Raw genomic sequence first — 13,064 nt, 5'->3', positions numbered from 1 at the left:
TCTGCCTCCTTTTTCCCAGCCCTCCTGTCTTTTCATGCCCCTTCATTCCATCTTCTCCCCCTCCTTCACCACCAGCCCTGCGGGTCAGTCCCTCACCCATCAACCAGAGCCCACACACAGCTGCTCCTCCCCAAACACTTAAAAAACAAGTGCACATCCCAGAGAGGGGGGGGAAATCCCTGTTTGTAAATGTTGATCCCACTAGATGCAGTTTGTTTACTATTTAATATTTAAAGATGCTAATTAAGTCTCTGAATAAATAAATCTGTGTTGCCCGTGCCTTTTGGAAGGCAGGGATCCTTTCCCAAGGGCCAGGGCAGCCCAGAGCACGCTGGGTGCTGGGCAGCCTGCCTGGAGCCGGGGACAAGCCTGGGGCAAAGCCTGAGGATCCCACCTCTATCCCTCCTAGAAGGGAAAGCTTATCTACAACACAAAGCAACACCAGGCACAGCTCAGGCTGGGAGCATTAGAGACTTCAGCCATTAAGAACTGAAGGAGAGCACAGGCAGAGCAAGGCACAGAGGATTTCCAGGCAGCGTTGCCCAAAATGGTGCCTCTTGGCCCCAAGATGGGATCTCAGCTGCAACCGAGGAGCCGAGGGCTTGTGCTCCCAAGGGCCAGGGGATCAATCCACAAAGCCCTGGAGGGACACAGAGACAGGCACCAACACATCACCAAAGCCCACCACTAAGTAGGCAGCCAGGGCTGCTCTGGGGACCAGCTACAGACACCCACATCCCACCTCCCGGCTGCCCCCCTGCCCAGAGCCAGGGCAGGCAACCCACACAGCTTCATACCTGAGAGCATCCCAGCTTCAGCTTCTCTTCCCAAAACCGCATCTTGCAGCTTCCCTGCAGCATCTTGCGAGGAGCACTGCAACTGCCTGCCTCACCCACAAATCCAAACATCCCCCAATACCTACACCTCAGCTCTCCCACCTGATACCTCTTCAGCCTCATTAGGCTCTGCCTCTCCCAAATCCGCTCCAGCTGTACCATGCACCTTACCATTAACCCCCAGGGTGCCAGGCCCTGCAGAGCTCCCTGATGTAGAGGCTCCCTCCCTGCCCAGCCAGCATCCCTGCACCAGATCGGTGCCCTGCATGCACTCCTCGAGCTCAGGCTTTGCTCTGATACTCTTAAGGACACCCTCCAGCATCAGCATCTGCCCCAACCTGAAATGAGGGTCACAGCACTTGCCAAGGAAGCACCAGGCTGCTTCTCTGACACTGAGTGTGCTCTCTGTTACTCTACCCTCCCCACTGCAGAGCCTGGGACAGCCCATCAGATGGCTGGCAGTACAGATGTGTCCAGAGTCCATGTGAGGCTCAAACTAGGAAACAGTCCCCAGTAACACTCAGCTTCTCTGAACTGGCAAAGGGAGAACCCCAGGAGGGCGGGGATGCTCTAAGCAGTCTGGGGAGCTGGGAACACACAGCATCCTTGACCCTGTGTTCCACTGAACTTTGCTTGCTCCCCAGGCTGCTCAGCAACAGCTACCAAGTCACTCGATGGCTTTCAGCTTACTTTCCCTTGGATATATTTTGGCCTTGAGAGCACAGGCAAGACAGGAGACAGCCAAAACCAGGACCCACATCATTGCCCCAGGAGCACCCAGCCACATCCTGGATGCAAGAGGTTTGCAGGACAAGAGAAATCTTTCCAGCCATACAAGTCACAGAGCTCCCCAGAGGCAGTCCCATCTGTACCAGGATGGACGCAAGGGATGCCCAAGCCAGTCTTGCCTGCCCAGGTTAGAAGCAGGCAGGAGGAGGGTTGTGGTCCAGGACAAGAGCAGGCAGCCCAAGGGAGCATTTGCATAGATGCATCACAGACCAGAGAGCCAGGAGTCCTGGTTCCCAGCCCAGGTCACTGCACAGCATTTCCATGGAGAGCATGGGATGGGGGATGAGGCCAGAGCTGCTCCAGGAGCAGAAGGAAGGTCAGCAGCTGGAGGCACCCAGCCTCTCCCCCATGTGGCTTCATGTCCCAGCAGGGCCAGGAGTTAGAGCCTGGCATCGCTGCAGCTCAGCTGAGCACTCGTGTTCCTGATTTATCCTGGCAAAACACTGAGCATGCAGGGTCCTCAGCAGCACTCAGATTCCCAGCATGTTTGAGCATTTCCACATTAACGTTTCCTAGTGGGAACCGCCTGGGGAGAGCTAGTTAAGGGACAGCCTTGCACAACCCAGCAGGATGGGGACTTCACCACACTCACATCTGCTCCTACCCACTTAGTCCCCCAGGGACAGCACAGGACAGACAGCAAAGGCACCAGTGCCCTGTGCCCTCCCAGCACAACTGAGCATAGAACAGAGCTGTACGAGGGCTGCAGGGAAGGGGCTGCGTGGGGAATAGCACCTGGGCTCGGCATCTCCCTGCATCCTTCCCTGGAGCCCTGGGATCCCCGGGTCATTTAGTTGTCACTGCAACAGGCACCGAGGTCAAGGAGAGGCACCCCAAGCCACCCATCTGTGCTATCACACCATCACACTCCCTTGAGAATCCTTCCTGACCTCTGTGCTCCACTGCTGGGACTTTTGTTTTTAATTGAAAAAGCAGTTTTCCTTTCCGTTTAGGCAGACTGAAGCTGGGAGAAGGGGAAGGTGGGGGTGATGGCTCATGCTGGAGGGGGGTACAGTATGGGGACAGTCACTAACAGGCTCCATTATCTCCTACACTGGAGCATTGGGTGGCAGCTGGAGGAAAGCTGGCTGCACACATGGTTCTGGCTTCTCCTTTGGCTCCCCAACTGCTACAACACATGAAAACAAGCTAAAAATACAGCACATATTTTCCTGGTGCTCCTCTTCCAGGCAAGCAGGGGTCAGGTCTCACACAGAGGGGGACAGAGCAGGACCCCAAGCCCCATGGGGTCAGGAAACAGGGTGGTACACAGAAGATGGAGATGCACAAGGGCACATGCAGCAGGGGTGGTGAAGGAGCCCTGCTAGCTGGGCACTGACTCTAGTGCAGCCTTCCAAGGGGAGTCCAGAGAGATTTTAATCTCCTTTTCTTCAAATGAAGTGAAGTTCAGGCCCTGAGCAATATCATGGCTCTAACCCACGTCCATGACCCATTTGCTGTTGCGTTGTGGGACCACTGGGTGTCACAGCCCTTCCACCACGCTGGCAGCGCATGGCAATAACCAGGGAAATAACCAGCCCATCTTTGGCCCAGCTGCCAGGGAGGATGAGATGCCCCCCAGGAGCTGCACATGGAGGATGCTACAGGGTCAAGGCCAGCTTTCTACCACCACTCATCCTTGCCCTATCTCACACCGGGCTCTTCTCAGCATTCCCCCCTTGGGGAAGGACATGTGGCCTCTTTAGCCCTCCAAACTCCATCCAGCCCCTGCAGCAAAGGGTTAATCAGAGGAGCAAAGAGCATTGCACCTACCCTGGAGGCCTCCAGAGACAGCTCTCAGCCTGTGCCCTCTTGCCTCTACCTCCAGGATTTCTCTGGGGATATCTCTCATGGTTGCTAGATACAACAGGACCAATAGAACAGCCTTGTTTATCCCACCCCCACCCACCCTCCACACTTGGCCTCTCCTTAAACCCTGGACAGTGCTGGACTGAAGTCTGCATCCCCGCTCTGCTGCTTGCAGGCCAGTTGCACCACTACTCCATGCCTCAGCTTGCCCATCAGTAAAATGGGCAGAGCTGTAAGGGCCTTCCTTGCAGATCACGCGCAGCCACAAGCTAGACGCAGGTGACAGCGCACCGCCCCGATCAGGCACCTCTTGCCCAGCACTTCAAACAGCCCAGAAACCCCCTCCCCACAGCACCTGCTCTGCTTGGGTCAACACCTTCCAAAAAGCCGCAAATGCCCTCAATTCACAGATGGGCCGGGGCCGTATGGCTTGCAGCACCGGCGCAAGAGCCGTCGGTACGCGGGGGTGCGCAGACCGCATCCTCCCGCAGCAGCGCGGAGGACAAAGCCGCGACCCAGCAACCCACCCAGATCCCAGGGGACCGTCTGACCGGACTGGGTGCCCGCCCCAGGGCCCGGGATGCTGAGCTAGGGAGCAGGTGGGAGCCCAAGAGGGGTACACAGCAACGCGGGCACCCCAGAGCAAAGGCTCTCCTCCCACGCAGCATCCATCAGCGTGACAGCAAGTAAGCGGAGACTTGACCCCTCGGCCCCAGCAGCCCCCGGCCGCTCCCGCACCCCCCGCTTCCCCGGCCCCGGCCGGCGTGAGGCTGCGTCCCCGCCGGTGCCGGCGCAGCCCGGAGCCGCGCTGTCTGCCGCTGCCGCTTGCCCTCTAGCGGCACAGCCACCCTCCAACGCGGGGAAGAGAGGAGAGGATGAGCCGGGCTGAGACGGGGAGAGGGTACCCGGGGCCGAGTCGGGCTCCGGCTGCCCCGGGGGGGGGGCACAGGGCAGAGGTTCGGTTGGGGCCGGGGGTTAGGATACATCCACGGAGCCGCTCACGCACAAGCGGTCCCGCACAAATAGCCTCTGTCCGGAACAGCCTCACGACACTGGGAGATGAACATGGGGACCAGACCAGTGCAGCCGTGGTCATGGTGCCCTTCGCACAGTTCTCCGGGACCTGGAGCATCGTGTGGAGCGATCGGGGCTGCTGCTCCCCATCTCTTCATGTGGCACACAAGGTGCCTGCAATATCCAACCACCATACATGAACTGCAGCCTCTGAACAAGAAACTCATCCCGCAGCACCGCCTCAGCAGGGGTTTTGCTATGCACCCCTTGATGCACAGAGAATTTGAGGGAGACCAGAGCCCGCAGGCTGCTGTCAAACACACCAGCTTAGAAAGCACCTACACAACCTGCCGAAACCCCTGCTGCAGGAAACCCAAAGCTCAAAATTACTGCTATTGCACAGTGACCGGTAAATAATACACCGAGTTAGAAGCATTATTAACACTCACTTTCGGAAGCCTGGCAGACTCAGGGGTTGGTTCACTCCCTGTTTGACTGCAGCTCCCCTTGAGTGGAATGCACCAAATCCAACCATAAAATCATGGGCAACACCTAGCATGGGCACTGCATCAAGCAGGTCAAGCCAGTGTGCCAGGGTAGCACTGGGCAGCATCGCTGAGCATGACCTACCTGCAGAACTCCCCAAGAGTGATCCCATGGGACATCCCATGACCTGTTTGGGGGGGTTCACTGAAAGAGCCCGGCATTGCTGGATGCCTGGGTGGTCACAGGCCTTTGGGAGACTACGAGCAGCCTCATGGCAAAGCACGTGAAAGTGTCACCCCCACAGGGGTGAGCTGATAGGGTAGAGCAGACCTGCAGAGCTTTCCCTAACTGAGCTCTACAAAAGTCCCTAGCCAGAGGCAACACACCTCCGAGCCTCCGAGGGCAAGGCAGGTCCTTCCTCAGTCTCTTCCCCTCCATCTCTGCTTCTTCCCCCCATGAAACACCTGTCCTAGACCCAAGGCATCCCCATCTCACCTCTCCAAGCCCAGGAAGACAAGCTGGCAGGCAGAGATGACTTAGACCTCACCAAACCCTGCAGGAGATGAGCACTGGGGAGATGTCACATGCACTCTGAAACCATCTGGGTCACCAGCTCCTCCTGTCCAGGCAGCAGCTCAGGCCCTATGTTCAGCTCAGAAAAAGCCTGGGAAGTCCTGGCAAGCACCAAAATTGTCTCCTCCCTGGAGAAATACCTGGTGTGGGCCACCAGCAGAGTCAGGCAATGCAGATATGGCTGGGGAGCACTTGGGGACCCCAGTGGGATCAGGCACAAGGGGGGCAGAAACATCAGCAGACCCTGGCATGAAAAGGTAGGTGACTCAACCCAGCTGGAATCCTGTGTCCCAGACAAAGCAGGGCTGTAACCCTTGGGTCCCTGATGTCCTCTGCTCAGCATTAGCTCGGCCACTGCTGGGAAAGCCAAGCCGAGACCTGACCCTGATGGCTGACTCCTCCAAAAAGTCACCTTTTATAGCCCGTCTACCCCAGATCCTTCTGTTTTGCCCCCACACATAGCAGGGAGCGCTGAAAAAGTACTGGAGGTCCCAGACATCACCTGTGCCAGGAATCTGCCTCCCTCCAGGACTGGTCAGCAGGGAGAAAGGCTGTAAGGGCACAGCAAGGAACCAGCAGCCAGCCCACGGGATGTAGCCAGCCCTGGGCACCCCTGGTGCAAGTTTAGCTACTTTGGTGCACAGGGCACACCCACCATGGACCCGATCCCCTGATGCGAGGGGGACGATACGAGGACAGTCAGGACCAGCGCTCCTAGCTTAAAGCAATTCTAGAGCATCAAGACCATATCTCAGCCCACCTCCTTGTCCCAAACACCTCTGCACCCTCTTCTGTCCTCACAGCTTTGTGCTGCACCCACTCCCCCATCCTAACATCCTTCAGGACAGCCGCTCTGCATAAACAAGAGCCCTGCAAAACAAAGCTGGATTGAATTAGGGACTTTTTGAATGGTCTCTGCAGCAGCCAAAGCCTCCAGGACCAGGAGATGGGAGGAACGATAAGATGGGAGGCTTTGCGAATGCAGACCCCTTCATCTCTGTAGAGCAGCAGCACACGAGGCACACTGGGCACACTGTGGCTGATTCACAGAGAGGGGAAAGGTTTGTGCCCTGTTGTCCAAAGCAGTCACCAAATGGAGCATCACAGGAGTCCCTTTCCTCGTTGTTTGGGCCACCAAAGCAAGTTCTGCTCCCCCCAGCCCTTCCAGGAAGATGCCTGCCCTTTCTTTCTTCCCTCCTTCCCAGATGCAGGCGCCTGTGGGCATCACTGGTGCCTCGGCTCTCCCCATGCCAGCAGCGAAGGGGTGCTGCCGCTCCGAGCACCCCCTCGCTCTCCCCCACGCCACATGCTCCCAGCTCCCGCGCAGCAAGTGGGGGCTGTGCTGCCGCTCACCCCCACGGTACCCAGCTCTGATGCGGCTCTCCCACCCTCAGCCAGGCCCACGGGATGGAGTGGATGCTGCCGTGGGCTGGTGGGACAGCCCAGTAGGAAAGGATGGGGCTGCTCTTGTCCATGGTGGGTGGCAAGAGGCTTCCCCTCGACCCTGCAAGTGGGATCCCAAAATCCTACAGCCCACAGTACTCTGCAACGACCCATCTCCTTTTGAGTTGCTCTGAATTCATCTCACCTTGTTGACGGCAGCTACGAGCTGCACAGATGAACCCCGCAAACCCACCCATCGATGGTATTTTAGCATAGGAAACCCCCTTTCTCCCCCGGTGAGGCTGGGTAAGGGAGCAAGGCTTTACATACCAGGGACATCTCCCTTCCTCGAGGGAGCCCAGGGGTGACAAACACAGGCCACCACCGCCTGCCTGGCAGCATCTCTGCAGTGCCATAGCAACAGCTGAGAAGTAGGGAGGCCCAGATGGCAAACTCCTCCGTCCGTCCTTCCCCACGCACCGTGCCGGCACACGCAGGCGCTGCCCACGCTGCCAGAAGGGTAACTCCCCGGCCCACCCCTGGCACGCAGCGCCTGCCGTCACCCCGACACGCGGCAGCACAGGCGAGCCCAGCCGCCCCGTGCACCAGCCAGACCGCCACGGTGCCATGGATGGGGACCCAGAGTGGCAAACAGCTCAGCTGCTCGGTACGCAGGGGCAGAAGGGGTTTTGTGCCGCAGGAGCCCCGGGACCAAAGCTGTCCCTGTGCATCTGGTCTTTTTAGGGAGCTCTTGCAATAGATAGAGCCCCATGCTGCAGGGGTGAGGCTGGTTTAGGGGAAGCTTAAGCATCTCCACAAGTCACACCTGGCTGGGGACACAGCAAAGGCCACCCAGCTGCACAAGGAAAAGTGATGGCATGAACATACCCCAGCCCCACGGTCATCCTCTTCCCCGAATCGGGAGGGGGAAGTCCAGCAGCACAACTCCAAACTGGAGCATCTCAGCTGGGGTCCAAGCTGGCCCCATGGCTAGCCAGGACCCTTGGCAGCTCTTGCAGGGATCTCTGTGTGCACAGCTACGTCCCCAGGGATACGATCCGAAATTGGATACGTTTCTGAGCTGGCTGAGAAAGGGCAGAGGGACATCAGCCAACCCAACCTCCTCCTCCGTCTCAGGGCAGGAACCTCCTGCTCTTCCTCTGCTTCACCATTAACCTGGCACCGCCTGGATTTGCACGAAGGTTGTATGCTACCGTTCCCCCCATCCCAGCCAGGGCAGGAGCCACCCAGCCCTGACTGCGGCTGCTCCACTCTCACCAAAAGGAGGATGGGTGGGAAACCAGAAGCAGCAGCAATCGGAGCAAAGGCCATTCATTCGAGGGGTGCAGCTGGAGGCTCGATGATGGAGTACCACTCTGCAGGCACCCTCAGGGCTGGCCTGCCATGCCAGCCTCCACGGGCAGCGCTACAGGCTGGATGTGCCTCCAGTCCTTCTGTCATCCTTGCCTCAGGAGGTCTCATCAGCCACTGAGATGCAAAATAACCCAAAGCTCCTGACAGCTTGGCCCCCAGTGCTGGGGAGGCCTGCCTGGGTGGGGTGGGCTGGGCTGGCATGGGGAGACCTCTGCCCTGGCCCAGGGGGGTAAGATGGACGAGCCCTCCAAGCCAGCTCACACTGCTTGCTTTCTCCAGCCCTCCAAATGGGCCCTGGCAGGCTTTCGTCAGCACCACCCAAGCTCTGATTGCAACGCTGAGCTCCGTCTTTCAGACATGAATAAGGCCCTGCTTGCCCCCAGGGTGGTTTCAGGACCCCACATCCCATCTGCCTTTTCACCAGCAGCAGGACAGAGCAGAGACCACCACCTTCCCCAGGGCCTGCAGGAAGGAGCAGGCTGGAGCATCACATCCCCCAGCCACAGGGACAGGATTAAGCCTCCCCTAGTCACCCCCCAGCCCGGTGGGAGAAGGGGGCACCCCCACTCGCTGCCCACAAACGAGGCAAGCTGCCTAATGAAGCCAAGCCCCCGGTGAGCATGGCAAGCAGGGGGAAGTGCCGTTCAGTGCCCAGCTGAATCAGACTCACATGCCGGGAGTGATTCAGCGATGACCAGGCTGGGCTTCGATGTACCCCTCGCCCCAGCACACATGATATGGGGGATGGCAAGGAGAGGCCTGACATCAATCTGGAAGGGTGCAGGACCTGATGCCTCCCTCACAAGAGCACAAACATGGGTTCAACCCTGGCTCCCAGCAGTGACTCCTTCGGTTGGAAGTGGCCTCACTACCCAAACCATCCCTCTGCTCCCAGAAGCATCCCCTATGAACCACTGGTGTCTTCCCGGTAAGCACAGACCCCTGGGGAAAGTTTTCACTCATGCTCAGTCTTAGCCCCTCACAGCATTTTGGGGTTCACCCTAGTCCTGTGCCTCGGCCCCCCCAGGATCGAGGAGGCAGGCATGGGGCCGGCAGTGATGCAGGGGGTGAGGGAACATGCTTTGCTCAGTGTGGAGCAGAGATGCATACAAATTCCAACAAGACTGGCACCTTCTTCTCCTTCCCCAACTTGAGAGAAGCTTCTTTCCAAAAAAATACCCAACATCTCTGTTTCTGGAGTTGTCCGGTTTTCTTTTTTTTTTTTTGCCCTTCTCCTTTTTACAGACTGCTTTCAGCATTTTTCAATTTCAAAGCAGTAAAGACATTTTCTGGGCACAAAGGACTCACGTAATACTACCTCTCACAGCAGTTCAGATGTATGTGTGCATCTGACAACGCACACTCACTCACACTGGTGGCTTCCAAACCCTTCGCAGCCTTTCCTGCTGCTCCCCGCTCCCCAAAGGGTTAAAACCAAACCACAACAAACAGCAAGCCCAGGAAAAAAACACGAGTTTCTCTGACTTCCCCAGCATCACCCACGTCCCTCCGGCATCACAGAGAAAACACTCCAGCACCACAACGCAGGATAAATATTGGGCAATTGGAAGGGGAGCATTGCACTAGCTTCCCCATTTACTTTCCCCATTCCTGCTGGGTTTGCAGAGGTTTGCTGGCAAGGTGAAGGCAGGGCTGGGGGTTCAGGGTCAGCGGTAGCTACTGAAAACCTGCTTGGGCATGGCGTGAACCTGTAAGCAAGCAGGGAAAGCAGCTCCTGTCATCTTTACCCAGCAAAGGTGACGAGCAGAGCTGCGAAACAGGCACTGCAATTACTCCATGGCTCTGCTGCAATTGCACTGTGACCAAATAAAACAGCCTCAGGAAGAGACCGGGCAAAGCCTGCTCCCTCCTGCAACTGTGCCATCGAGGTGAAAAAAAATAAATAAATAACCCTCCATTACTCATTTCAAACCTTGCTGCATTTAACTGCCAGAATAAAGGATTCCACCTCTTCCCTGCTCAACTCCCACTGCCAACTTGCTCTGGGGGCTACATTTCCCTAAATGCTCACATTTCAATTAGCATTAGAATAATGAAATGGCTCAGAGTTCATCTCACCCAAAAATGTACTGGAAAATAAAGAGCGGAGATTGAAAGAGATGAGGAATTTTTTTTTTCCGCACACACACAGCATGATGGATTCAGGAGAAGGAAATATATTCCTTTCTCGACTCCATGCTGATGAGATTAACATGGGCTTTGCTAACTGCCTCTCCAAACAAGGATAATGCAACTTCAAGTTGATTTTCCAGATAAACAAGCATGCAAACAAACGCAAAGTGCTCAACTAAAAATATCTCCCTGCTCAGATGCTTCTCCCCACTGCCACCACCCCGAGACGAGAACACACAAACCCTATCGCAGCACCACGGCAAGTTGCAAAATTATAACAATGCGAGTTAAATAAGCTACTTAAGGGACATCTCGCTGTCCTGTTTTTTTCTTCCTCCCCTTAAAAAGGCGAAACCGCAGATCCCCAGATACACTCAGCCAGGGCAGGGAAGGGAGCATTTTCTGTTGTGGGGATGAAAAAAAAATGACATTCTAATCGGATCCAAAGTCTCGAAAAAGAACAAGCAGCTCAGAACTTGCTTTTCTTGCCCAATTTGGGTAAATATGTGGCTGCGTGTGGCTGTCGCGTCCCCCCTCCCCTTGCAGAAGCAAACACTTAAAGGAAGCAGCAGCTTTAGCATCTTTGCCTGCTGCTCTCTCTCCTGCTAAGGAATCAGATCTCATTTACTTTATTCTTCTTAAGCCTCGGCCAAACTGTTGCTGGGCTTTTTTTTTTTTTTTTTTTTGGGGGGGGGGGGGGGGGGGGGGTAAGGGGGAAAGCCGGATCTGCGTCCTCTGCACGGGAAGCCGGGCTGAGCTCTGCCAGGCAGCGCAGCAATGCCGAGGGCACCTGAGCCCTGCACCGACAGCCCAGCCCGCACCCTGCCGCCGGGAGAACCCGCGGGGGGGGGGGGGACGGGGACGGGGACACCCCCACTTACATGGAAGTGATGTTCCTTGAGATGTCCGTGATATTGATGCTCGTGTTGCCATTGCTGCTGCCTGAATCCTGCCCTTCCAAGAGAGGGAAGAGGTTCCCATCATCCGGTTTCTTGCAATTGATGTCTGTCTTGCTGCAAAGACAATTAGCAGGGCAAGCCAGCACCGAAAGCAGATAGTCTCCCCAAATGCTCCAGAGCAAAAATACCCTCCAGAAAGTGCACTTGGTAGGGCAAAGAGAGACATCCATCTCCGATTGCTGCTTCTAAAAAAGAGGAGGAGGAGGAAAGGGGGGATGGAGGGAGGGGAAGGGGGGGAAAGGGGGGAAGGAAACAAAGACAGAGGGAGGAAAAAAAAAAACAAAAAACCAAAAAAAACCCAACAAAACCTCAAGCGATCAGATGCAAAAATCCTCCAGCAGATGAAATCATGCTGGCAGCTGGCTCGGAGAGGCTGTAATTCCCGCTACGGTAGCGGCAGCGGCAGCGGGCGGGGATGCATGCTGGCCCGGCCGCCCTGCGCCCGCCGCCCGCCGCTCCCCGCCAGCCGCTCCGGAGGATTGCAACGGGAGGCTGGGGAGGCAGCCGGGGAAATAAATAAATAACAAAAACGGTGCGAAAGTCACCAAGTCCCACCTACTGGGCAGAATTAAAATTGACACACCTGCAAAAAAAACACACAGAGGGAGAGGAGGGGGCGACCTCCCCTTCCCATCGCTTCCCTCCCCCGGCCTGGCCAGCCCTGCTGCGGCGGGCACAAAAAAGCAGGGGAGGAGGAGGAGAAGAAGGAGGAGGAGGAGGAGGAAGGCTCGCAAAGCGAGCCGGGCTCTGCAATAAAAAGGATTCCCCACCCCCCTCTCCGCTAAAATCAATCTAGGGGAGGGGAGGGAGAGAGGGGAAAAACCCACCCCAGCACTACTGGAGCCCCAGCTCAGCCCCGCCAGCAAAGGAAAAGTTGCAGCTGGGGTTAAATTTGTGCTGGGGGGAGAGGAGAGGGGCTCTGGCTCGGCTCCTGCTTTTTCAGGCTCTTTCGTCTTTAGGAGGAGGACGATGCTGCCTTTCGCTTGGTTGTTGGGTGGGTTCCCCCCCGCCCCGCAATCCGGACACAAGGGTGGAAAGGAAAGAAAGATTAAACTGAACTGGAAGAGAATAAAAGCCAGTGTGGATTACAGCAATTTTTTTTTTTTTTTCTTAAGAGGATCCTAGCGAGACGCAGATCAGACGGCTGGGTGGGAAAAAAAAAAGCGACTGGAGAGCACCCAGGAAGGACTTTCTAGAAAAGACACACACGCACGCACACACACACACACACCCGCCTCCAAAATGCAACGGGGACTCAGCCGATTGCCGGGAAGCGCAGGCAGGAGCACCCAGGGTCGGGGCTCCCGTCCTCCCTCCCCTGGCTTCCCCCTTCCCCCCTGCAGCAGATCCTGCAATCAGACATGCAAAAAAAAAAAAAAAAAAATCCTGAAAGAGGAAGACTGAAGTGTTGAAAAGGCTGAGCTCAGAGCACCGAAATGGCATCAGGAGAGCAGTGAGTGCGAGCTGAACAGCAGAGCAAATTAAGATGCATGGTGCATTTTTGGCAAGCACAAACCCAAGCAGATCAGAGCTCTGCTTAATTTGCTCTGCTTTTCTACAGCGCTTTTCTGCATGCCTTCCACCCCCCCCCCCCCCCCCAATAGTTTCATGTCTCTGCTCCTCTGCACAGAGACACAGTGATAAAGGGACAGTGCTGCAGGCTGGAGCACGGGTGAAGGGAGGAATTACAGGTGTAGGACTCCAAATA

At 56.5% G+C, this 13,064-nt stretch overlaps 1 protein-coding gene across 3 annotated transcripts in view; it reads right to left on the bottom strand.

Annotated features, from left to right (window-relative positions):
- The window catches only part of NTRK3 (neurotrophic receptor tyrosine kinase 3), a 233,712-nt gene extending 221,680 nt beyond the window's left edge, over positions 1-12,032 (bottom strand). For 2 of the 3 annotated variants that reach the window (XM_030014712.2, XM_030014713.1), the window contains exon 1: positions 11,279-12,032. In XM_030014712.2, the coding sequence (XP_029870572.1) occupies positions 11,279-11,526 (248 nt within the window). In that variant the 5' untranslated portion in view covers positions 11,527-12,032. The remainder of the gene's footprint in view (positions 1-11,278) is intronic. The other variant, XM_030014714.2, reaches the window with a different exon arrangement.
- Between the last annotated feature and the right edge of the window lie 1,032 nt (positions 12,033-13,064).

Source organism: Aquila chrysaetos, chromosome 5 (assembly GCF_900496995.4).
Source record: "Aquila chrysaetos chrysaetos chromosome 5, bAquChr1.4, whole genome shotgun sequence".
Classification (NCBI taxonomy): Eukaryota; Metazoa; Chordata; class Aves; order Accipitriformes; family Accipitridae; genus Aquila; species Aquila chrysaetos.
This window is presented reverse-complemented; position numbering and strand designations above follow the sequence as displayed.